Raw genomic sequence first — 21,407 nt, forward strand, 5'->3', positions numbered from 1 at the left:
TTCTGCAATGGCAGCCCGCAGCTTCAGTCTCGGCATCATTGCGTGTGGCCAGATGGGCACAGCCATCCTCGCCGGGATTCTCAGCCAAGAACCCACAGCCAATGCGCCATGGAACGTGAAGCGGATCTTTGTCTCAGTCCAATCTGCAGCATCCGTCTCCCGGCTTCAAAATATGTTCGCGCAACACCTATCTCGTGTGACCATTTACCAAGGAGATAACTTGGCAGTTGCGGAGCATTCTCACGTCGTGATCTTGGGATGCAAGCCCGCACTGATGGAGGGGATCTTGGGGGCGGCAGGAATGGGAGATGCCTTGAATGGAAAGATTCTGATCAGTATATTGGCCGGCAAGACCACGGAGATGACCCGACGAGCAATCAGTGACATTGAAGCACCACTTGGTGGAGCTAACCCCCACGTGCATGTTGTGAGGACAATGCCAAATATGGCGGCCCGGGAACACGCATCTATGACAGTTGTTTCTTCGCCGGAAGATGATTCAGATGGTGAGGCCGTGAGAGTAACGAGATGGCTGTTCGATCATGTCGGGAAGACGCATGAAATTCCGGAATCGTTGTTTGACGTGATTGGGTCACTTGTTGGCTGCTCGGCGGCCATGTTCACAGTGGCGATTGAGGGGTTGTTAGATCAGAGTGTTGCCAGTGGCCTCGATCGTCAGGCTGCTTTAAAATTAGTCACACAGACGCTGTTCGGGCTGGCGAAGCTGCTGGAGGCGGGCAATCACCCATCTGTCTTGCGCGAGGAGATCTCGTCTCCTGGAGGAAGTACCATCCAAGGCCTAATGGAGCTTGAGCGACAGGGAGTTCGTTCAGCGTATGCATCTGCGCTTCAAGTGACTGGTGAGCGGGCGAAATCTTTAGGCTCTAAGGAGAAGTGATTTGAGAATATCTCATGAGATGAAAGATGAGACGATGCGAAGAATGAGTGGGACTACTCAGCATGACGAAATTTATTGCAGTGAAGCGATTGCTTAGATTGTTCCCATAGAGCATAATTTATCCGCCAGCACAATAGTTTGTATAGATTGATGAAGATATTAGAAAGGTTTGATATTATATCTGTTGAAAGATGAAGTGAGATAAAGGTTGAAGTATCTCGGGGTATAGTCTATGTGAAAATAATTATACAGGCGTTAAGGCATTGCGTTAAGGCATTAAAGAGCGGCATCATGGAGCATTCTCTTCGGTGGTTTTCGCACCGTCTTCAGCGACGACTTTAACTTCATGGCTGTGCTCAAGTTCCGACAGAACGATCCACGTAGGAATGACGCAGAGGAGGGTAATTCCGAAGTTGAGGCCAATACTGACAAAGTGGTTACCATCGTGCGATTGCATGCTACGTTGATGTTAGCAAGAATACTTTTAGTCCTATTTTCAGCTTAAACTTACGCCCAAGCAACTGTTTGACCCAGAGCTTCGAATCCTCGCAGGATGCCGCAGTGGTAAGACAGAGACGAGATGTCAGTGCTATACTGGCCCACCAACCAGTAAAGGAATTGTTGAAATGCTTGGCCGCCAAAGGTCCAGAAGAAGACCAAGGCGTATGACTTGCCGAAACCGCCCTTGAACCAGTCAAAGACGGGGGATTCGGGATATTCGTAGTAGAACTGGTATTGCAAAACCGTAGCCCAGATCCAGGTTCCGGTAAGAATGAAGACGATGGTCAAGAACGCGATCCGTGCGCGAGTCTTGATGAAAATGGATTGCCGATCAAGCAGGCTGGCAATCAAGAATGAAGAGAAGATACCAGCGAAGTTGGTGAAGAAGGATGAGAAGGCGCGAGCACGGACGGTGAAGTAGTCGGTCAACCAAGTGCTGAGGAAACCATTGTAGAAGTAGCTGATGAAGAAAGAGGGAAGGAGTAGGAGCACACGGCGTGTAGCAATCAACTTGAAGGCAGCTTTGAATTCGGCAGACCAGGTCTCCTTCTTGTGAACCACAACCAACGTGCGATCTTTGCGCTGCACCTTCTCGGCAGGGCTCAGGCACAACGCGGCTGGCAGACCGAGGCACATGATGACGATGAAGACAATGTAGGTGCCTTGGCTGATCGTGCCCTGTGATGAAGCCTGGGCATTCAGACCGAGACTGATCGCGCCACCAACAATAGGTCCAAGGGCCTTAGCTGTTTGCCAAATAGCTATTGCGCAAAAAGAGAAATCAGCATTCGATTGTGATCTGTCAAGATCGTATTAGGTATCTTACCGAGATAGAAAGCCCGATCCGAAGGGCTAGGGTATCCAATAATGATAGCAGCCTCTGCGGCCCAGAAAAATCCAGCTGAGATACCGCACAGCGCGCTGCCGAAGAGCATGAACCAGGTCGTGGGGTGGTAGTTGTTGGTGTAGAGACCAGCACCATAGATGGGGTAGCCAATCGCGCCAATGACCAAGCCATAGCGAAGACCAATGCGGTTGTTGATAGCACCAGCCGCAACACACACAACAGCGAACAAGCCATAGACAAGAGCATTCGCCGCAGACACCGCATAGGGCTCCGCAGCACCACCAGCACCCAGGTTGTTCATCGCATCCCACATACCGGGTGCCGTGAACGAGACACCACTACAGACGGCGATCTGAAAAGGAATTGATCGCCAGATAGACAGCACGCGACTGTAGCGCGGCGCGTCGACCGTGGTCGATGCATTGTCAATCTCCTGATTTGAGACTGTGGAAGACATTGCAAGGGTGTATAGTGAGCCCTGCTGCACGGTCTGTTCTCCTTACCCAACGTCAAAGGGAGTGAATGGATCATAAAAGAATTTATAACCACATGGCACCTGCCAAAGACAGAAAACTCGCAGATAGGCAATTCAGTGGGGCGAAATTGCGTGCTCACACCTGGACAGTTGCTGTAAAAAGTCGGGTTCACCCGAAACTTGGACGGGGCCGAAGATTTTGCACGCGACATTCTTGATACCGATGGAAAACGCCGATCTATTTTCGTTCAAACTAGTATTATTTACTCGTTATGATCCTTGTAATCCTTTTCAGTCCATTTTCGCCTTTTGTTTGAACAAAAAGAGCTCTTTGTGTGGTCCTAGAGAGCTTGGCATTTGGGGAGCTAACAGTTTCGATAAGGTAATGAAGGGACCCGCCATACCCTTTTGAGACCATTCGCCCGCGTACATGGACGTCTGCACAGCAATTGCAATATTTCGCCTATTTTTCAGGCAGCAGATTGAGCTTGGCATATCTTGGCAATAGATTATCAATCACTTTTACATCAGCCTGGGGATTTTGGGTCTCGTGTATCCGTGATTTGAGACTCTACATGGATTGAGGACGTAATTTAGATTAAGGTTATTCCTAGTCTCGATCCCGAGCCATTTTCGGCCCGATCGGCATTCCGACACTACATTGGATGCTTGATATCGTAGAAAAACTAATCTCACAATTTTGTAAAGAACGAAGCGCTAATCTCATCAACGGCAATTATTGACGACGGCAGAACCCTCGACAGGCTATCGGGTAATAGTAATAGGCTCAATCCAAGTCGTCACGTGCTGTATCCTGGGGTCAAGACAATCAGGCACAAAGGCATCAAATTACCCAAAGTAGTCTTAGTGCGATACAGCACAGGGACTTAAGAGCTGTGGATCATGATGGAATAGCCCGGCCTTAGGTATTGTCAATGAAGTCTATTATGAGATACCATCTAGCTTTTTAATCAGGTAATGTCAAGTATGGAGCTCGATCGTGATACAGCTGTCAACAGTGGCCTTCGCCGCTGTCTTGATTGGAACAAAGAAGCTGAACATCACCTTAGAAGAATCACTATGCTCGACGAGTATCTTCTCAGCTGTCACCTGACAAGTTGGAGGAGAAGATTCAGTTGGCCCCAGGTGACATGCTGATGGTAAAGTTGCTCACTGCGGTTATCACCACTTCCATGAATGGAATTCATGGGTTTTTCCCAGTCCGAGGGATTCAAGGAGAGCTATAATGCCAGAATATGCGTCAGATATCATCAATTCTTTTTCAGTTTTTTCGGTGTGATAAGGGAAATCCATAGCTAGCCGATCATTCTGTCGCGCGTAAAGCTTTTGAAAGATACATAGATCCTTCAATCAATCCCCATAATCCAATAACAAGCTCTCTAGCAGCATTATCCGCGTTAGTGAAGTCGAAATGATTCATGTAGAATCGAGATAGATCTGATGATCAATACTTCCTGTGCTTTGTGAAAGAATTAAAGCATGTTGATTGGACCACGGTGTTCATGATATTCTCGACAGACCAAGACTCAAACTCAGATCTGGTGTGTTCCTCCCAGATCTCTTCAAGGTCGAATCAAGGCCCTTCTATTTTCTCCTTCAAAAGTTTTGTTCGCATTGAATTGGGATACTGCCCCACTTCACCGCATCCTTGCCTCAGCCTCCATGATATCTAGATCCATAGCTTCATCTCTAGAATAATCATCTATCATATCTCTAGAATAATCATCTATCATATCTCTCATCATTCATCTTCCATCTTCACAGGTTATGAGCCCGCTGCTCTGTTGAGGCTGTTTAACCACAGTCCAACACCCCTCACCAGTGCTTTTCACCTCGCCGTCGCCGACCTCGCCGCCGCGAGTGTCGTGCGAAGGCCTTTTGTCATTCAACGACCTCGACCAGAGGCATTTTCCATCAAAGACCTTCATTTAGGCACCTTCTCCGGTCTCTCTTGCATCTCTCTGTCGCCACCATGGCTACGGACGACTACGGCAAGATTACCGACCGTGTGGGGAAGCTAAAAGGCTCCCAAAACTATTCTAACTGGCTATTCAAACTTAAGCGAGCTCTTAAGTCTCGCGGTGTACGCCACTGGGAGATCCTTATCGGTGAGGATCGTCCCCAATTCACTTCTTATCGCACTGTCCCTAGCGAGCGCACGCTTCGTAAGCATATCGCAAAGGAATATAATAATAGGGCGTTGCGTGAGTATCGACGACGACCACGCTCTCTTTCAGGCTCTTATGAGGATGATGAGCCGCCGGCCACTATCTTCCCTGACACACTATCTGTTCAGGAGCTTGAGGACTTCATATATGAGCATTACGATAAACCAAACAAGGAATTTCAAGAGTGGGAAGCTATTATGTTTACAGTCCTTAACATCTTCGTCTCTTGCCTCGATTATGACCTAATACAGTATGTCAAACAGACTGAAGATACTTCTGAAGCCTTCAGAATTATTGAAAAGCTATACGGCCGCCCCACACAACAGACTATTGCCACTAAGTGGGCAAAGCTTAAGTCTACCGTCTACAAACCAGGCCTGCAAAGCGCACAGTTTATGGCAAACTAGCAGCGTGCCTACGTGGAAGTGGACCAAGCACTGGGCGACGAGTATCTTCCTGTCGCCATTCAATTCTCTATGTTCGTCCGTGCCGTGGGCTTTCACCCTAATGCTACGGTTTGGCTTCAGGGCACCCAGAAATTCGACCTTAAGGACGACAGACTCATAGAGAACGTCTTCGCTGACTTCGGCACTGCTGAGGACCAGCGCTATAATAGCACTAAGTAATATCCTACCCTTTCTTCTAACACTACAAAGAAAGGTGCTCAGCAGCAGTCCTCACAGCAACAGACTTCTCGGCAGTCCTCCCAGCAGTCTGGTCACTAACAGAAAGACTATTCGGGCCGACAGCAAGGTCATCAAGCTTCGCAGACTTCCAACAATCAGGGGGGTAGCCGAAGTAAGTGGTTTTGCACCTTCCACAACAGAAAGTCGGCACATTCCTCCGAGCAATGCTTCCTCAATCCCGTAAACGCTAGCAAGTCCTTCAATAAGGGCACCACCACGGCCAAGGCGACTGTGGAGCTTCTAATAAGCCCTGAGGATATATTTATTAACACTGCTAATGTCCAGATCGATTCTATCGACATCTCCATAATCTCCACGGCGAATACTAGTCTCAATCCACTTCGTTAGATACTAGATTCGGGCGCTTCACACCATATAACGCCAAACCGTCACGCTTTTATCGAATATTCCCTATGCAGAGTCCCCGTGAAGGCTGCAAATGGGAAACGCTTCTACACTCAGGGCCTAAGCACCGTCAATCTGACCACGCTCGGCAAGGACGGCCAGATCATCAGTTCTATTATCTTGAAGAACGTCTGGCACGCCGAGGACCTCGAGAATTCCCTCATATCGTGTCGCACCATATTCCGCGACGATAGCATTGCCTGCACGCTCTCTGACTATGCAACCCTTACAAAGGTTAGCTCCGGTGAGGTCGTGGGCTATGGAGACGCCGACAATGATCTTTACTGGTTGCGAACTGATTCGAAGCACCAATTAGAGACCTTCTATACTTCCGCAACCTTCACGACGTCCGCCACGGCTTCAGTGGTGCGAGCCATGCCTATAGAGGTTAAACCTATCTCTATAGACCTCGCACATCGACGTTTCTGTTATGCAGGCGAACAGCGCGTTCGCCGTATGCCTGCCTTCGCGGAAGGCATCAAATTGATCAAAGGCTCCGCCCTGAAGACTCTATGTCCTCTATGCCTCGCTGGCAAAGGTCACCAACTTCCGTATGGCGACAATAAATCTATCCGCGTCCGTCTAGGCGACTCTCTGCATATTGACGTCTGGGGACCTATTTCCATTGCCACTAAGGAAGGCGAGACCTATTTTATGTCTATCACCGATAAGGCGTCCCGTTTCTGCTGGATCTTCCTTATAAAGGCCCATACAGACGTTATTAAATGCTACCAGGTCGTCGAAAGCTACCTTCTTACCTAGTTTGGCTACCAAGTTAAGTCAGTGCATAGAGATTGGGCCAAGAAATTTATTAGTCCATTATAAGCCTATCTTAAGTCCAAGGGGACTACCTAGGATACCTCACCGCCGTATGCCTATTAATTGAATGGCATCTCCGAGATTAAAAACCGCTAGCTCGTCGAACCACTTGTTACGGTACTCACCGAGCACCAGTTACCGCGATATCTATGGGGAGAACTCATTCAGGGCGTTAACTACACCCTTAACCGTCTCTGGTATTCCAAGATAGAGATAACTCCGTACGAGGCATTGCATGGACGTCAACCCAACGTTTCCAACCTTCGTGCCTTAGGCTATCAAGCCTGGTATCTCATTCCCTCGTAGCGCCGTGAAACCAAGCTTCATCCACACATGGCCGAAGCCCGCCTGCTTGCTTACCAGACCGATAGCATTTACCGTCTGTATAACATCAAAACCAAGAAGATCGTCATCTCTCGCGATATTATCTTCCAGGAATTGCCACCCACTGATCTACCGAAGCCGTCGTATGATCTGGATGCAATCCACAAGCCCTCGCCTGATCAGGCCATGAATATGGACGAGATGGAGCGCCAGCGACGTCGCTTCGCCCCTGCTAAGTTTCTTCCATTTGCCGACGATTATTATACTGACCAAACCTTCGATATCGACCGAATTGAAGGCTTCGCGGACCACCAGGACGATGAATTCATTGACTATACTGACACTTTTCGCCGAAATAAGGCTAGATATTCCCCTCCCGCAAGCCCTCGCGACCGTCCTTCCAGTGCTCCCGAGCTTAATCCTTACCTCCCACCAATCAGCGATAGTCTTTTCAGACACCTTTAACACAGATATAAAGGAGTGGAGGCACAAATTGAAGGGGGGGGGGCGTACGGGATTTGTAGGCACCACCACCTATTCCCGTACGGGTGGGCTTAGATGTGAATAATAAGGCCTTAGATACTGTATCCTTTGGTCCTACATCGACCCTTCATGATTAGGATAAAGTGTCTTTGCACCCTTCGGACCCTATTCCACAGGCTATTTCACCAGTCGTTCCACCCCATCCGGATGTTTTTATTCGCCGGTCGGAACGCCTTGCAGCGAAGCATACCCTTAAAACTTATGAGCTTCAGGTAGAAGGATCTTCTATCCTTATGGCGCATGCCGTTCTTCCTGCGGTCGATAAGTTATTGCCCTCTCCCCCCGGCGACCCTTACACCCCGGACACTTGGACTGAGGCCATGACTTGCCCCGATAAGGCTAAATGGCTTCAGGCTGCACACAAGGAATTAAAAAATCATACAGACAATGGAACATAGCGCATTATCGACCGCGAACGCAACAGAAAGCCCCTCACCTTACGCTAGGTCTTCCGCATCAAGGATAACGGCATATATAAGGCTAGGTTAGTAGTTCGTGGCTTCCAACAAGTTCTAGGCCGGGATTTCCTCGATATCTACGCCGTCACCGCCCGTCCTATGAGCTTCAAGGTCTTTATGGCTTTATATGCAGCTTATTCATGGGATTGCTATCATGTTGATATCGTGGCTGCATTTCTCAATACAGACCTAAAGGAGTCTATTTAAATCGAACTTCCTGAGATTGTGAAGGACGACCACCCAGGCAAAGTTAGTCTTCTTATGCGTAGCCTTTACGGCCTACGCCAGGCTCCTCTTAAGTGGTATAACACCCTCAAAGGCGTTCTTCTATCTCTTAGCTTCACGCGCACCCATGCTGACCACTCTGTTTTCATCCATGCGGGCAAACGTATCCATATCCTCGTCTATATAGACGATATACTTCTTCTATCCCCAAAGGGGACTGGTTCCATTGAGCTACTGAAGGTTATCCTTTCGAGGCACTTCCAGCTCACGGACAATGGTGTTATGAAACGTTTCCTGGCAATAGACATCGTGCACCTCGCCGGCGACGTCTATCTCTCGCAGGAAGCCTATATCGACAAGATTTTGTCTCGCTTCACCTTTTCTTCTGTTAAACCCATTCAGACGCCTTTTAATAATAAAGAGGTTCTTTCCCCTTACGATTCCGGTGCCCAAGCCACCCCACAAATGGTACAGCTTTACCAAGAACAAGTTAGTTCGCTCGTGTGGGTGGTAGTGTCCACCAGGCCTGATATCTCCTGGGCAGTCTGCAAGCTTGCGAAATATTCACACAATCCATCTTCCCTGCACTTCCAGGCTATCAAACGTGTCTATCGGTATCTAAAAGGCTCCAAAAGTCTATGCCTTCATTTTTCTCACTATCCTGCGGTTGGTCTCGCCTTATTCGCCTACGTGGATGCCTCATGGGCAAGCCCGCACGACGATAATCGGCTCTCGACCACCGGCTATGCCTTCATATTAGCCGGCGCCGCAATCATCTGGCAATCAAAGAGGCAAACCCTTGTCACCCTCTCTTCCACGGAGGCTGAATACGTTGCGGCATGCCTCTGTTGCCAGGATCTATCCTAGATTCAGCTCATGCTTACCGAACTGGGCCATCAAGCCCTCGTTCCAAGGCCGACTGTCATTCATGAGGATAATCAGGGCACTATTGCCCTCGCATCATCGGACAAATTCACCACCCGCTCAAAGCATATTGATGTCAAATATCATTATGTGCGGGAGAAGGCTGCATCCAATGATTGCCTCTTTCAGTACGTCCCCACCGCAGAGCAGGCTGCTGATGGCCTCACCAAACCACTTCCAACGACCCTTTTTCAGCGGTTTGTGAAGCAATTGGGACTGGCATCCATTCCACAGCAAACCTGACACTTTTACATGTTTACACACGCTTCAACATTAATATTCCAACCACATTTTGATTCGACCAATGGGAGAGGCGCATTGCTATTGCAAATAGCCTCAGGAAGCTTCTTAGCTATCATGGAGCCCGCTCGGCGCGAGGGGGGGTGTTCGCATTGAATTGGGATACTGCCCCACTTCACCGCATCCTTGCCTCAGCCTCCATGATATCTAGATCCATAGCTTCATCTCTAGAATAATCATCTATCATATCTCTCATCATTCATCTTCCATCTTCACAAGTTTAAAGCACCGAGTTTTGCAACAGTTGCCGCGAATGGAAAGAGGTCTTTACGTGTAGGAAGAATGTATGAATTGATGTGACTTCTGTGGATCGGTAGATTCTTTCATGTTCAGAGATAGACTTACTTCAAGCTTCTGGTAGATTTGGAAGATTCGGCTTTGGGTTGGCGCAAATTAGAGCGCTAGATGAGACGACAGCTTGGATTTCGTCAATATTATTCATGGCTGATATCCTTCTCCTTGTGTCATTGCCAGGGTTTCTATGTTTGTAGGCTAGCCGGGAAGGGACATTGGTAATTGCTTCCAGAAGCCAGGCACAGTTCTGGCAGACCTGTGCCTGATAGTCCGCAAACCCTGGATTTTTGTCCTAACTAACTTCGCCGAGGCTATGACCGAATATCGACTGAGAGTGGCTGATAAAATGCCCCACACATTCCAGTATTATCTGGATCGCTTTCTGTCCATTGAACCGGCAGCAACTCATAGTATGTTCAGGAGAGGCATCATAGTAGCATTCAAGAGATTGAGAAATCTTGGGAGGATTATTTAGGTAAAAATTTCGTCTCACATCTTGAGGCCGATTCACGAACGCTCCTTCGATTGCCCGCATCTCAGAATCAGCAGGATACTTGCGCCGGGCTATTTATCCAAATTTTTGACTTGACCCATTTCACTGGTTTTTCACATAGTATGATGAGATTCCGGACACCAATCTATCGGAATACGAGACTGCTGGTGTTTCAAGGATCGACCTTTCAATGGTCTTCCACAAGCTGCTACAAACCTTTCTTCAGAACCTTTGATTCATTGATAATTGTACGCCTATGATTACTCGTGCCGCTTATTCCCATTCCATGGCTCTCCATTTCCTTGAGAAGAAGTTGCCACAAGAAAAGCTCAGCAGTCTGACCTCGGACTCCCACGCTGCGGCGGTCTCTACGATTAGAAATCCTCTACTGCCGTGGCATTGGGTGTACTTTCTACTGGGGTGACATTTCTCCGTGAAATACCCATAAAAGAAGGTTGAGCAACGATTTTTCTATGCTCTTGGCTTTCAACTTTAAGGTTCTATCTTCTCAACAAGTCAATACCATATCTCCTTCTTCCCATGACTACGCAAGCAGAAGGCTACGGTCATCTCAGTCCTGCCACGGTACCTGAGATTTGTCTAGTCAGCTTAGACGGGGTCAATGCCCGCACGGTGGAGCTATGCACATGCAACGAGTCACCTGCACTTCAATCAAAAATGAAATCTCTTCTCAGATACGACCCTAAGGACTTGAGGCCTTCCCCGCAATTGCCCAGCTCTAATGAACCCGCACCTCTCCACCTTTCATAGGAACAGATTTCTTATCCTGCATTATGGCTACAATGAAATCAGAAAAAGGTGTGGAGTACGATGATTCTTTCTATCTACGCCCCGTCATCCCACCTTCACCTGAGCAGTCGTTTCCAATAATGTCTGCTGAGGGACAAGCCCGACCACTAAGGAATGGTTCATCCCAGGGGTTACCTACTCCCCCAGCAGGTCAACCAGTGTTTGAACAACTCTCATCATCAAGGAACACCAAGTCCCGCAGGGTTGCAATTACTACGTTGCTCGTCTTAGCAAATCTTGTCCAGGTGTGTGAATCATGAGGTTCCCGTTCACTTGGGAACTCAAAGGCTGAATAAGGCTTCGCCAGATGACTGTCAATTTTGCCGGCATTGCTGGTGGTAGTCGACTGAGTCAATCCATGGGAGTTGACAAAACATACGCCTCTTGGATTGGAGCAAGTTATCCGTAAGACTTCACCAATGCGATACTCGAATGGCAAGTGGACAACAATTGACGCTTTGCAGAATGACCCAAGGTACATTGGTTCTGATCAGTGGTCGACTGGGAGATGTCTATGGACACAGAGAGCTTCTGCTCGCTGGCGGTGCATGGCTCAGCATTACCACATTAGCCAGTGCCTTTTGTAACCATACCTTTTTTGCTTTCGTCATAATGCGAGCTCTTGGAGGCTTAGGGGGTGCCTTTATCATGCCCAATGCAGTAGCCATGATCTCGAGCACCAACCCTCCTGGTCGTGTGCGAAACCTCAGTCTGAGTTTCTTTGCTGCATCTGCGCCCATAGGTGGTTATTTCGGGGCATTGTTCCTCGGTGCATTCATGGAGAAAGCAGAATGGAAGTGGTTTTTTGTGTTTATGTTAGTCAAGATTTGTTGATCCCAGATTTGAACGCTCTGCCATGCTGATTCTTCTACTATTCCAGAGCCGGTCTCGGTGTTGTCACTTCCCTTGCCATTTGGGCACTCAGCTCTTGCGAGACTCCAGTTGACCAGCATGGCAAGATAGACGTTGTGGGTTCTGCTCTAGGTGTTGGCTCATTGGTTCTATTTAACTTTGTTTGGAAGTAGGTTTGGTTACATCCCACAGCTATACTACCCTGAAGTGAGATTAGCTAACAGGGTCACGGTGATTATAGTCAAGCTCCTAGTGTCGGATGGCAAACACCCTACGAGGTTGCCCTCCTCATCCTATCGATCTTTCTCTTCTGTGCATTTCTTGTCTGGGAAAAGCGATATACTGCCTATCCAATTATGCCGCTTGAGATTTTCAAAGCACCATGCTTCCTTGTCGTTATCCTTGTTGTGCTTCTCAACTATATGGCAGTCGGAACTCTGATCTGGTACCAAGTCCTGTGGTTGCAAGAGGTTTGGAAGTGGACTCCCCTTCAATTTGCAGTTGGATGGACCCCGTTCGTCATCTGTGCCACGGCAGCCGCCTGTCTTGCTGCTTGGCTGGTTCCTCGCGTGTCAGCCCAGTGGATTTTAGCAATTGGAACCTGCACGATCTTGGCTTCGAATGCACTGATGGCGACTGTTCCGCTTCATCAAAGCTACTGGGCCCAGATTTTCCCCTCTGTTGTGTTCTTTGCTTTCTGTCCTGACTTGGTGTATACCGCTGGACAGATCATTGCTAGTAATTCTGTTCGCCGACACCAGCAAGGTATCGCAGGCTCTATTATTGGCACATTGAATCTCTACGGGAATAGTCTTGGATTGGGGTTCGCTTCCACTATAGAGGTTCAAATCACCAAAAGTTCGGGAAGCCAGGTCTTGGGCTACCGATCGGCACTCTACTTTGGTGTTGCAATTAGTATTCTAGGCCTCATATTGGATGTCGGGTTTGTTAGACTGGTGAAAGATGATCGTGAGGGATGGAGTGAAGAAGACCGCATGCAGATTCATGAGATGGAGCTTGCTAATCTTGCTGAGACCACTGGTGCTGATCGTCTTGCAGCAATCGGAAGATTGTGATTACAAGCACTACATACATCCTGTTACTCGCGGGATCGCGAGTCAGCCACTAGTAACTACTAGTAGTAATCGGCTCGAACCCCAAGGTAGGTAGGATAGGCTTTAAAGATCCAGGACACTTTCGTGGCCCTACACAGCGCCCTAATCTTTATTTTATGGCTTGGGAATCTACATCCAAGCGTTCAAGGTCGGTGTTGCTGCCCAGAGCAGTCAGTGATCTCTGGTGCATACTATACTGCGAGCCCATTGACCAGTGGTCGTATGCTAGATCGAAGCAAGAATTGATCTCCATCTCAATGCTTTCTTGAAAATGTTCCATACATATCCACTGGAGCTTGCAGGTATCCACAGAAGTGACGGTCGACATATCAGAAACGACTCAGTACGAGAATACTCCCATGAGATGTAGAGTACTAGTGTCTCAGGTCGTGTCGCTCATTGAGACCCAGAGTAGGCCCGAAAATTGGTAGAATTTGACTCTATAAGGTGCTTTATCATCAAAGCACCACAGCTGTATAGAAGGAAAGCACAGGCCACCTGAGGCACCGAAATTATTGTGCGCGGGCGGTGAAAAAGCCGAGCGGAGAACGCCAAGATTTCCTCACCCCCAAATTTTTCGTAGCGGCTATTTCCTCGCCATCCAAACGCAGTCCGGCTTTCACAACGAGAGCATGGATGATATCGAGGTATGTCACAGTGCCTTGGATGTCTGAAGTCGATACTGACTCAAATCAGGAGCGGCTGCGCAGCCATGCGCAATCATTCGATGGTCTGCTTTCCTTGATCCCCGCCAAATACTACTACGGCGACGACAACAGTGTACGTTCGATCCTCTGCTCTGCCTGACCGACCCTTCTCTTCATTCTGGTCTTTTCTGCTTTTTTGCGTATCCCCATTTTGAAATTTCAGGTCTAACCACCCTCTGGCCCTGCAGGATCAATGGCAACGGAAAAAACAGACCAAAGAGCAAGCTCGCGAGGCTAAGCGTGCAAAGCTGGACCCTGAGTCTGGCAAGACCGCCAAAGATGTGATGGATGAGAACGCTCGCAAGCGCAAGCGAGAGGACGGTACCCTCGAGTCCGATTCGTCCGACGGAGAACTCGGCTCCGAAATTCCCAGAGAGGGACTGACCCGAGGCGAGAAGACCAAGAAGCAAAAGCAGCAAGACAAGGAGAAGTCGGATGCCGCCAACAAGAACAAGAAGTCAGAGGAAGCGGAGGCTCGCAGAAAACTGAAGGAAGAGAAGAAGGAGAAGAAAAAGGTCGCCCAAAAGGAAAAGAAGAAGGCCAAGGACACCGCGAGGAAGGAAAAGGTTCAAAACGAGAAGCAGACAGAGACCCCTGCCGAGACTTCTGAAAAGCCTGCTCCCAAGGCAAATAACACTGCTGCTGAAGCCAAGGAAGATTCTGACGACGAGGACGAGGATGAAGTCGAGGGCGTTCCCGAGGAAGGATTTTCCGTCGAATTCGACGACCAGCCCGAGGACCCTTCCTCCGCCTCTTCCATTCGCAATTCTCCTGATGCCTCGAACCCCCAGTCAGGCAGCTCCTCTATATCCTCCATTGTCCCTCCCTCCGCCACAGATGCCAAGTCCTCCGAGCCCAAGGCTCTCAAGCCCACGCCAGAAGATCTCAAGCAGCGCCTGCAAAAGCGTCTTGATGAACTTCGTGCAAAACGTCAGGCCGATGGCCTTAACGGCAAGCCCGCACGTAATCGCCAAGAGTTGATCGAAGCGCGTCGGCAAAAAGCCGAGCAGCGGAAAGCACACAAGAAGGAGTTGCGTCAAAAGGCCAAGGAGGAAGAACAGCGTGAGAAGGATGAAGCCATGACCCGCCGCTTCTCGCCCGGTGGCTCAGGATCCCTCCTGGCCTCGCCTCGCTCCCCTGCCGAGTCGGTTGGCTCTTCAAGCAACAACTTCTCCTTTGGTCGTGTTGTCTTTGCCGATGGCCAGCACACCGATGCCAGCCTTACAACTGTCCGTGACGCCCCGCAGAAACACGGTGCCACCGATGCCGCTGCCCAGCTCAAGGCTGCCGAGGCCAAGAAGGCTCGTCTCGCCAGCATGGACCCCGAGAAGCGTGCCGAACTCGAGGAGAAAGACCGCTGGCTGAACGCCAAGAAGCGTGCTCACGGTGAGCGCGTCCGTGACGACACCTCTCTTCTGAAGAAGGCTCTCAAGCGCAAAGAGACCGCGAAGAAGAAGTCTGAGCGTGAATGGAAAGACCGCATTGAGACCGTCTCTCGCATGAAGGACCAGCGCGCGACCAAGCGTGAAGAGAACCTTCGCAAGCGCCGCGAAGAGAAAGGCAATAAGGGCAACAAGAGCAAGAAGCCTTCCGGAGGTGGCAAGAAGAAGGCGGCCAGACCTGGCTTTGAGGGAAGCTTCAAGCCCAAGACTGGCGGCAAGAAGAAATAAAGTCTTTCATTCAAAGGCTGACTTTCACCTTTCCCATGTCCTATCCTTTTGCCTCCTCTTGTCTGCATATTATTTCTCTCTCTGTAATCCTTGCTTATATCCTCCTCCCACGAAGCTGGAACACGCCCACGACCCACAAAAAGAAAAGTGTTTTAAAGACATCGAACTGGGAAATATCCATCCGGGAATTCAGGTGTTTGGTGTTTGCGCTGTTTCAGCGGCATGTGTCGTCTGTTATGTCTTGTATGTACGTCAGCATGGGTAGCGATCTATCTTCATATTGTGAATACAATATCATTCTGTTCCAAAGTGTTTCCTTCCAGGTTCTGGATGCTTAGTAGAGCTAGATCTGCACTTGGAAGCCCTGGAGGCGATGCCGAGGCCATTGAAGCCAAGTTGTGTACACCACTAATCGAGAAGGAGCCTGGAGTTGTTCGCACAGACATCCATCCACTCACAATTTATTTATTCCGATCTATCATGTTTCATTTATTTGATTCAAGCCGTAATGAAACAGAAAACATGCTAGATTCCAGACATAGGAAATATAAAAGACAAAGGAGCCGAGTGTCATCGGAACGAAGACTTTGGAAACCGACTAATACAAAGTGATAACACAAGGTCGAGGGGGGTGTATGTACAATATGTGTTGGGGCGAGGGCATCATAAGCCCTTTCTAGATTTTTCGTGCAAGGCCCGTAGGCGCACTTGGTATAGGCCCGTGTCTCCTCACGAGGCCTAACCCTTCATTTGCTTCTCCATGCACCACCGAAGTAGCTGTGAGCATTTATCGGTACGGAGCATCAGCGCGGGCAGCCGCGGCAATCTCGGGCTCCCACTTGTCGCCATTGGCGAGCAGCTTCTCCTTGTTGTAGAGGAGCTCCTCGCGGGTCTCGGTGGCGTACTCGGCGTTGGAGGCTGTGGGAAAACATAGAGTTAGCTTTCAGTCCATGTCTCACGTAATTGATGCTAAAACTCACTCTCGACGATAGCATCCACGGGACAGCTCTCCTGGCAGTAACCGCAGTAGATGCACTTGGTCATGTCAATATCGTAACGGGTCGTCCGGCGGCTTCCGTCCACGCGCTCTTCCGCCTCAATGGTGATAGCCTGGGCCGGGCAGATGGCCTCGCAAAGCTTGCAGGCAATGCAACGCTCCTCGCCGGTGGGATAGCGACGCAGAGCGTGCTCTCCGCGGAAACGGGGAGAGATGGGACCCTTCTCGAAGGGATAGAAGATGGTGTACCTGTGAAAAGCAAGAAGGTTGCGTTAGATCATCTGCGGCCCATTGAAGCCGACTCGTTGGAATATCCATGTTGGCAGCCAAGTGGACTTACGGTGGGCGGAAGTACTGCTCCAGCACAACATACATGCCGCGGAACAGCTCGGCCATGAGGAAGTACTTGGACGCCTTGTCGATGGAGGACTCGGAACCCTGATCCCAGCGCTTGGGCGCAGGCAGACGGAAGCTGGGGTGAGGGGGTCCCGCTGGGGTGGCAGCGCGGGACGCAGAGAAAGAGAAGTTTGCGGTCGCTCCGATGGGCATGAAGGGGGAGCGGCGGTTGGCGACCAGCCGCGCGACCGATCTCACGGTAGCCATGGTTGGAAGAGGAGATGTGAGAGAAGAGGCGAAGGGTGGGAGAGGAGACAATTGACAGAGTAGGAGGAGGTCGCTAACGTGAAGTCGAGTGGTTTGCAGTTTCTGGCTTAGGTCATTCCTTTCTGTCGGGATCTGATTGGCTGCCGGGCAGGATTTTGCGTAGGAGCATCAACTTCCCGTCTTCCTTCCTCTTCTCCCTCTTCCCCCATCGCTTTTTGAACCCACCCTCTTTCCTCCCAGACCTCCCGTTGTTATCTATTCTTTGAGAGTAGCCGTCGCGCTTTCGATCTTCGATTGCAATATGTTCCGCTCCGCCATCGCCCGCTCCTTGAGGGCTTCCGCCCCCCGTGTCGCCGTCAAGACCCAGGCTCCCTTCCAGATCCGCAGCTCCCCCATTGCTGCTCGCGTCCCTCAATTCACTCCCGTCTTCGTCTCTCAGTCCATTCGTGCCTACTCCGCGCCTGCCGGTCTGAACAAGGAGGAGGTTGAGGGCCGGATAGTCAACCTGCTCAAGAACTTCGACAAGGTGCGTCAGACTGTTGTCCGGGCATGCTTTGCTATCTCATCATCTTCATATTTACGACTGGACCTTCGCTAACTCTCTTCTTGCAGGTTTCCGATGCCAGCAAGGTCAGTTTCCGATGACGCGACAATACCCGCTGGTCCTCGGCTGTTGGCTTTGAGCTCTTCGGCGAGGCCATCCACCCAATTCCATTAAATTAACAAATGCCGACCATTAGATCAACGGCGCCTCTCACTTCTCGAACGACCTCGGTCTTGACAGCTTGGACACCGTCGAGGTGGTTATGGCCATTGAGGAGGTATGCGCTCCAGTCCTTTTCCTCGGAAAAGATAATCGCAGAACAAAAGCTAATCATTTCGTCAACAGGAGTTCAGCCTTGAGATCCCCGACAAGGAGGCCGACCAGATCCACAGTGGTAAGTTTGAATAGCTCTTGTGAGAAGGCTTTTCGCTGGACTGCAACTAACGTGTATTGTGCGAAAAGTTGAGAAGGCTGTTGAGTACATCCTGGCTCAGCCCGATGGTATGTTGACACACCCTGCGATCAATACGACCCAGGATACTAACTTGAGTACAGCTCACTAAATGTCTTAATTGAAAATTCCGGAGACCGGTTGGTTGGGAGTTGGATAGAAAAGGTTCGGGATAATGGCGTCAGCTAGTCCGCTCGAGAACGTGTATCCCCGTGGCCTCGGACGCTGCTCTGTATGCTGAAATCCATACCAGTGGTTTTATTTCCTTTTGATCCTTCTATATCGTGTATATCATCTTGAATGCAGTTTTGAAGCAGAACGTGGATAGCGGACTACCGCTGTTTCTCCTCTCTCCATTTATTGTTCTTGACCTTTCTTTCGCGACCGATGCCGTCTACAGTGGCCGGGATATTTCTTAACATTGTTGACCTCTACAATGGCTGCAATGGCTGCAAGTAATCGGGATGATAACAGAGTTGAGGCTCACGGGGCGGCCAGCACCTGGGCAGCGATGAAAGTCAAAATCGTAGGCAGGGTGATGCAGGGTAATGCAACATGACGGCAGGTATCTTGACTATTTACAATGCTCAATGCTGGGCCCAGAGACAATCTTCGTAGTGAAGTATACGTGTACAGGACGGATTCAAATGATCTTAGTTGCGGGCGCACAGCAAAAACAGCCACCTCGCCTGGCGGAACTAACTTCGACCCGACAATTTCTGGGACTTCATCCGTCTTTCACCCCTCTTCATTACAGAGGTCTTGAATTGACAGATTAGCTTATCTTGTCAACTTACTCGGTCCCTGGTTTCCCCTGACGCCGAGTCCCACTTCAGAAAGCGGCAACGGTAGCGGGAGACTTTCGGTCTACGCGATTACCTTTCACCAACCAACACGGACACTGAATGCCCCTTGCGACCGGCACGCAGATCGGCTTCGAATAAAGCGAGAATCCCGGTCTATACCCACCTAATCTCTCCCCTTCTCTTTCTTCCCCACCGCTACCCTTATCCTCATGGCCTCAGCTGGGGGCTTGACACGCCGACGAGGCGGCGGTCGAGCTGCTGGCCCAGAAGAACAAGATGACAGTCGAGTCTCGTCGCCTGTCTCGAGAAACAATTCCGCCATGGACAATCGTGGCCCGGAGACCTCATTCACCGCTGGGGAAAACGGCCACAAGATCGCATTCGACCCCCGCGACCTCAGTGAAACCGAAGAGCGAAGCAAGCAACCCAAGCTCACCTTGATGGAAGAGGTGCTGCTGTTGGGACTAAAAGACAAGCAGGTGAGTTGCAAAGGAGGAAGAGGGGCCTGGCTAGACTGCCTCAGTGGTGCCAGCAATCCGACCAAAGTCGAGTGTCTAACATTTTGGGAATCTTCGCAGGGCTACCTGTCCTTCTGGAACGAGAACATCTCCTACGCCCTGCGCGGGTGTATCGTTATTGAACTTGCGCTCCGAGGTCGCATAAGCATGCAGAAGGACTCCTCGCGACGACGCTTTCCCCTAGCCGACCGCGTGATCGAGGTCATCGACGACACATTGACCGGGGAGGTCTTGCTGGACGAGGCACTAAAGATGATGAAATCGAGCGAGAAAATGAGCGTGAACTCATGGATCGATTTGATGAGTGGTACGGCTACCCCCAAGTGATCATGGATCTTGCGATGTGACCCAGGCTAACCCGTGTCTTCAACCCCACAGGCGAGACATGGAATTTGATGAAGATCGGATACCAATTGAAACAAGTGCGTGAGCGACTGGCCAAGGGTCTGGTGGACAAGGGTATCCTGCGAACCGAAAAACGGAACTTCCTCCTCTTCGACATGGCAACTCACCCGGTTGCCGATAGCGGCGCCAAGGAAGACCTGCACCGTCGCGTGCGTAACATCTGCAGCAACCGCACTGTGATCATTCCTCCCAGTCCGTGGCTCCCCGAGGACTCCGAATTCCGCTATCTGCGCACTGTGACGATGGTGTGTGCAGCATACGCGGCGAACGTATTGGAGAATGCCCTGGTCACAATGAGCCACGAAGCGCGTGAGAGAGCCTTTGCTCAGGTGGATGAGCTATTGGCAGAGTACTCGCAATATCCGTTTGCTCGGCGGGCAGGTGGGTCGCAGGCGATTGGAGCCAACCTAGCCCAGGCCATCAACGACGAGGCCAACAAGAACAAGGACCGAGAGCTCCAATTGGAGGTATGTCTTCCCATCGCATCTATAACTCGAATCGTTGACTGACTATCTGACTAGATTGTCGCCGCATGCTTGAGCGTTTTCACCAGACTTGATTCTTTACTTTAAGCGGATGTACCGTGTTGATTCTAATACATTGTCTTTTTTTCCTGCTTCTCCTCCACCTTCTTTTCTCCCCTTCTGTCTGGCTTTTGCTCTGAAGGAGCATGAAGAATTGAATATCATTTCTATTCAATCATGTACTTTTCCATCATGTGGATTGGGACCTTTACTGGGCAAAGCATCTTCGATATCGCACTCGCGTCAAAAAACCGTTCTCGCACGGGGATCTTTCATGCCCGTGGATTCACCTTTCGTGTTTTGAGATCTTCATTTTGAGTTTCTCCTCCGTCTTTCCCGCTTACGCGCCTGTTATGCGAATTGGGGAAACCATATCAGGTTTATATCTCTGAGATGATGGCTTTGTACGCGGGTGCCCGTGCTATCTTTCCGACTGAAATGAATCAATGTCTGTTTCGAGAATTAAGCCGAGCAGAATCTAATCAGCGGCTCTAGGATACATGATATATTCAATTCAATTATCTAGAACACCAAATGGTCCTGATTTATGAGAAAAATAGAACAATGCAGTCGGCGCATCCACGGAATGTATTCCCTTGACACCCAACGTCTTGCAGCACACTCAGCGGTGGACTCAATCAAATCACCAATAACAATATCATGGTAGACATATCCGCTCTGTTCTGCCGTGGATGAGAGTAATTACATTCGCTCCTCGATTTGTGGCAACGCTGACCTTAGTTCAGACATACGTCAACATTAGGGCATCGCCGTGATCTATACATAATGGCGCTGGCAAGTTCATTCCACCTTTGCAACCAAATTCATTCTGCAAGTAGGAAGAGAGGGTCAATCTCCAATACATCTCATCATGGCCGTCTATTTGACTTCCTCATTGTCAGCTGTGTCTGATCCAACGACTCACACAATGAATAGGCCGGACTATTATACCAGGACTCATTCTTCGTCAAGTGTATCCCCGCGTCAACCACCAGCAGTCAGATCGCCAGCGATCAAGTCGCCT

The 21,407-nt window shown here is 49.8% G+C and overlaps 12 protein-coding genes across 12 annotated transcripts; 10 read left to right on the forward strand and 2 right to left on the reverse strand.

The window, feature by feature from the left end:
• Positions 1 to 7: 7 nt before the first annotated feature.
• Positions 8 to 898, forward strand: N7477_003291 (pyrroline-5-carboxylate reductase family protein; the record flags this gene model as incomplete). The annotated part of the gene is made up of 1 exon (XM_056964954.1): positions 8 to 898. The coding sequence occupies one exon, from the start codon at positions 8 to 10 to the stop codon at positions 896 to 898; it is 891 nt and encodes a 296-aa protein (XP_056824907.1).
• A 289-nt stretch (positions 899 to 1,187) lies between these two features.
• On the reverse strand, positions 1,188 to 2,703 carry N7477_003292 (uncharacterized protein; the record flags this gene model as incomplete). Its single annotated transcript, XM_056964955.1, has 3 exons — positions 1,188 to 1,356; positions 1,410 to 2,160; positions 2,226 to 2,703. The coding sequence occupies 3 exons, from the start codon at positions 2,701 to 2,703 to the stop codon at positions 1,188 to 1,190; spliced, it is 1,398 nt and encodes a 465-aa protein (XP_056824908.1).
• A 2,011-nt stretch (positions 2,704 to 4,714) lies between these two features.
• On the forward strand, positions 4,715 to 5,317 carry N7477_003293 (uncharacterized protein; the record flags this gene model as incomplete). Its single annotated transcript, XM_056964956.1, has 1 exon — positions 4,715 to 5,317. One exon carries the CDS (start codon positions 4,715 to 4,717, stop codon positions 5,315 to 5,317), a length of 603 nt encoding a protein of 200 aa, XP_056824909.1.
• Positions 5,318 to 5,386: 69 nt separating this feature from the next.
• Positions 5,387 to 6,763, forward strand: N7477_003294 (uncharacterized protein; the record flags this gene model as incomplete). The annotated part of the gene is made up of 2 exons (XM_056964957.1): positions 5,387 to 5,532; positions 6,016 to 6,763. The coding sequence occupies 2 exons, from the start codon at positions 5,387 to 5,389 to the stop codon at positions 6,761 to 6,763; spliced, it is 894 nt and encodes a 297-aa protein (XP_056824910.1).
• Positions 6,764 to 6,887: 124 nt separating this feature from the next.
• Positions 6,888 to 7,126, forward strand: N7477_003295 (GAG-pre-integrase domain-containing protein; the record flags this gene model as incomplete). The annotated part of the gene is given in 2 exon segments (XM_056964958.1): positions 6,888 to 7,017; positions 7,032 to 7,126. 2 exon segments carry the CDS (start codon positions 6,888 to 6,890, stop codon positions 7,124 to 7,126), a joined length of 225 nt encoding a protein of 74 aa, XP_056824911.1.
• A 27-nt stretch (positions 7,127 to 7,153) lies between these two features.
• On the forward strand, positions 7,154 to 7,609 carry N7477_003296 (uncharacterized protein; the record flags this gene model as incomplete). The annotated part of the gene is made up of 1 exon (XM_056964959.1): positions 7,154 to 7,609. One exon carries the CDS (start codon positions 7,154 to 7,156, stop codon positions 7,607 to 7,609), a length of 456 nt encoding a protein of 151 aa, XP_056824912.1.
• A 797-nt stretch (positions 7,610 to 8,406) lies between these two features.
• On the forward strand, positions 8,407 to 9,237 carry N7477_003297 (Ty1/Copia family ribonuclease HI; the record flags this gene model as incomplete). The annotated part of the gene is made up of 1 exon (XM_056964960.1): positions 8,407 to 9,237. The coding sequence occupies one exon, from the start codon at positions 8,407 to 8,409 to the stop codon at positions 9,235 to 9,237; it is 831 nt and encodes a 276-aa protein (XP_056824913.1).
• Positions 9,238 to 11,271: 2,034 nt separating this feature from the next.
• Positions 11,272 to 13,119, forward strand: N7477_003298 (uncharacterized protein; the record flags this gene model as incomplete). Its single annotated transcript, XM_056964961.1, has 5 exons — positions 11,272 to 11,436; positions 11,499 to 11,596; positions 11,656 to 12,006; positions 12,072 to 12,212; positions 12,285 to 13,119. The coding sequence occupies 5 exons, from the start codon at positions 11,272 to 11,274 to the stop codon at positions 13,117 to 13,119; spliced, it is 1,590 nt and encodes a 529-aa protein (XP_056824914.1).
• Positions 13,120 to 13,790: 671 nt separating this feature from the next.
• On the forward strand, positions 13,791 to 15,535 carry N7477_003299 (putative 60S ribosome biogenesis protein Rrp14; the record flags this gene model as incomplete). The annotated part of the gene is made up of 3 exons (XM_056964962.1): positions 13,791 to 13,805; positions 13,855 to 13,938; positions 14,054 to 15,535. 3 exons carry the CDS (start codon positions 13,791 to 13,793, stop codon positions 15,533 to 15,535), a joined length of 1,581 nt encoding a protein of 526 aa, XP_056824915.1.
• Positions 15,536 to 16,322: 787 nt separating this feature from the next.
• Positions 16,323 to 17,135, reverse strand: N7477_003300 (NuoI/complex I 23 kDa subunit family protein; the record flags this gene model as incomplete). The annotated part of the gene is made up of 3 exons (XM_056964963.1): positions 16,323 to 16,453; positions 16,516 to 16,781; positions 16,873 to 17,135. The coding sequence occupies 3 exons, from the start codon at positions 17,133 to 17,135 to the stop codon at positions 16,323 to 16,325; spliced, it is 660 nt and encodes a 219-aa protein (XP_056824916.1).
• Positions 17,136 to 17,436: 301 nt separating this feature from the next.
• Positions 17,437 to 18,242, forward strand: acpA (acyl carrier protein; the record flags this gene model as incomplete). Its single annotated transcript, XM_056964964.1, has 6 exons — positions 17,437 to 17,661; positions 17,748 to 17,765; positions 17,876 to 17,956; positions 18,025 to 18,073; positions 18,142 to 18,180; positions 18,235 to 18,242. 6 exons carry the CDS (start codon positions 17,437 to 17,439, stop codon positions 18,240 to 18,242), a joined length of 420 nt encoding a protein of 139 aa, XP_056824917.1.
• A 903-nt stretch (positions 18,243 to 19,145) lies between these two features.
• Positions 19,146 to 20,431, forward strand: N7477_003302 (GOLPH3/VPS74 family protein; the record flags this gene model as incomplete). The annotated part of the gene is made up of 3 exons (XM_056964965.1): positions 19,146 to 19,761; positions 19,833 to 20,326; positions 20,381 to 20,431. 3 exons carry the CDS (start codon positions 19,146 to 19,148, stop codon positions 20,429 to 20,431), a joined length of 1,161 nt encoding a protein of 386 aa, XP_056824918.1.
• Between the last annotated feature and the right edge of the window lie 976 nt (positions 20,432 to 21,407).

This window comes from Penicillium maclennaniae, assembly GCF_028827695.1.
Source record: "Penicillium maclennaniae strain IBT 15551 chromosome Unknown utg000003l:1.0-5670915.0:1.0-5674809.0, whole genome shotgun sequence".
Taxonomy (NCBI): Eukaryota; Fungi; Ascomycota; class Eurotiomycetes; order Eurotiales; family Aspergillaceae; genus Penicillium; species Penicillium maclennaniae.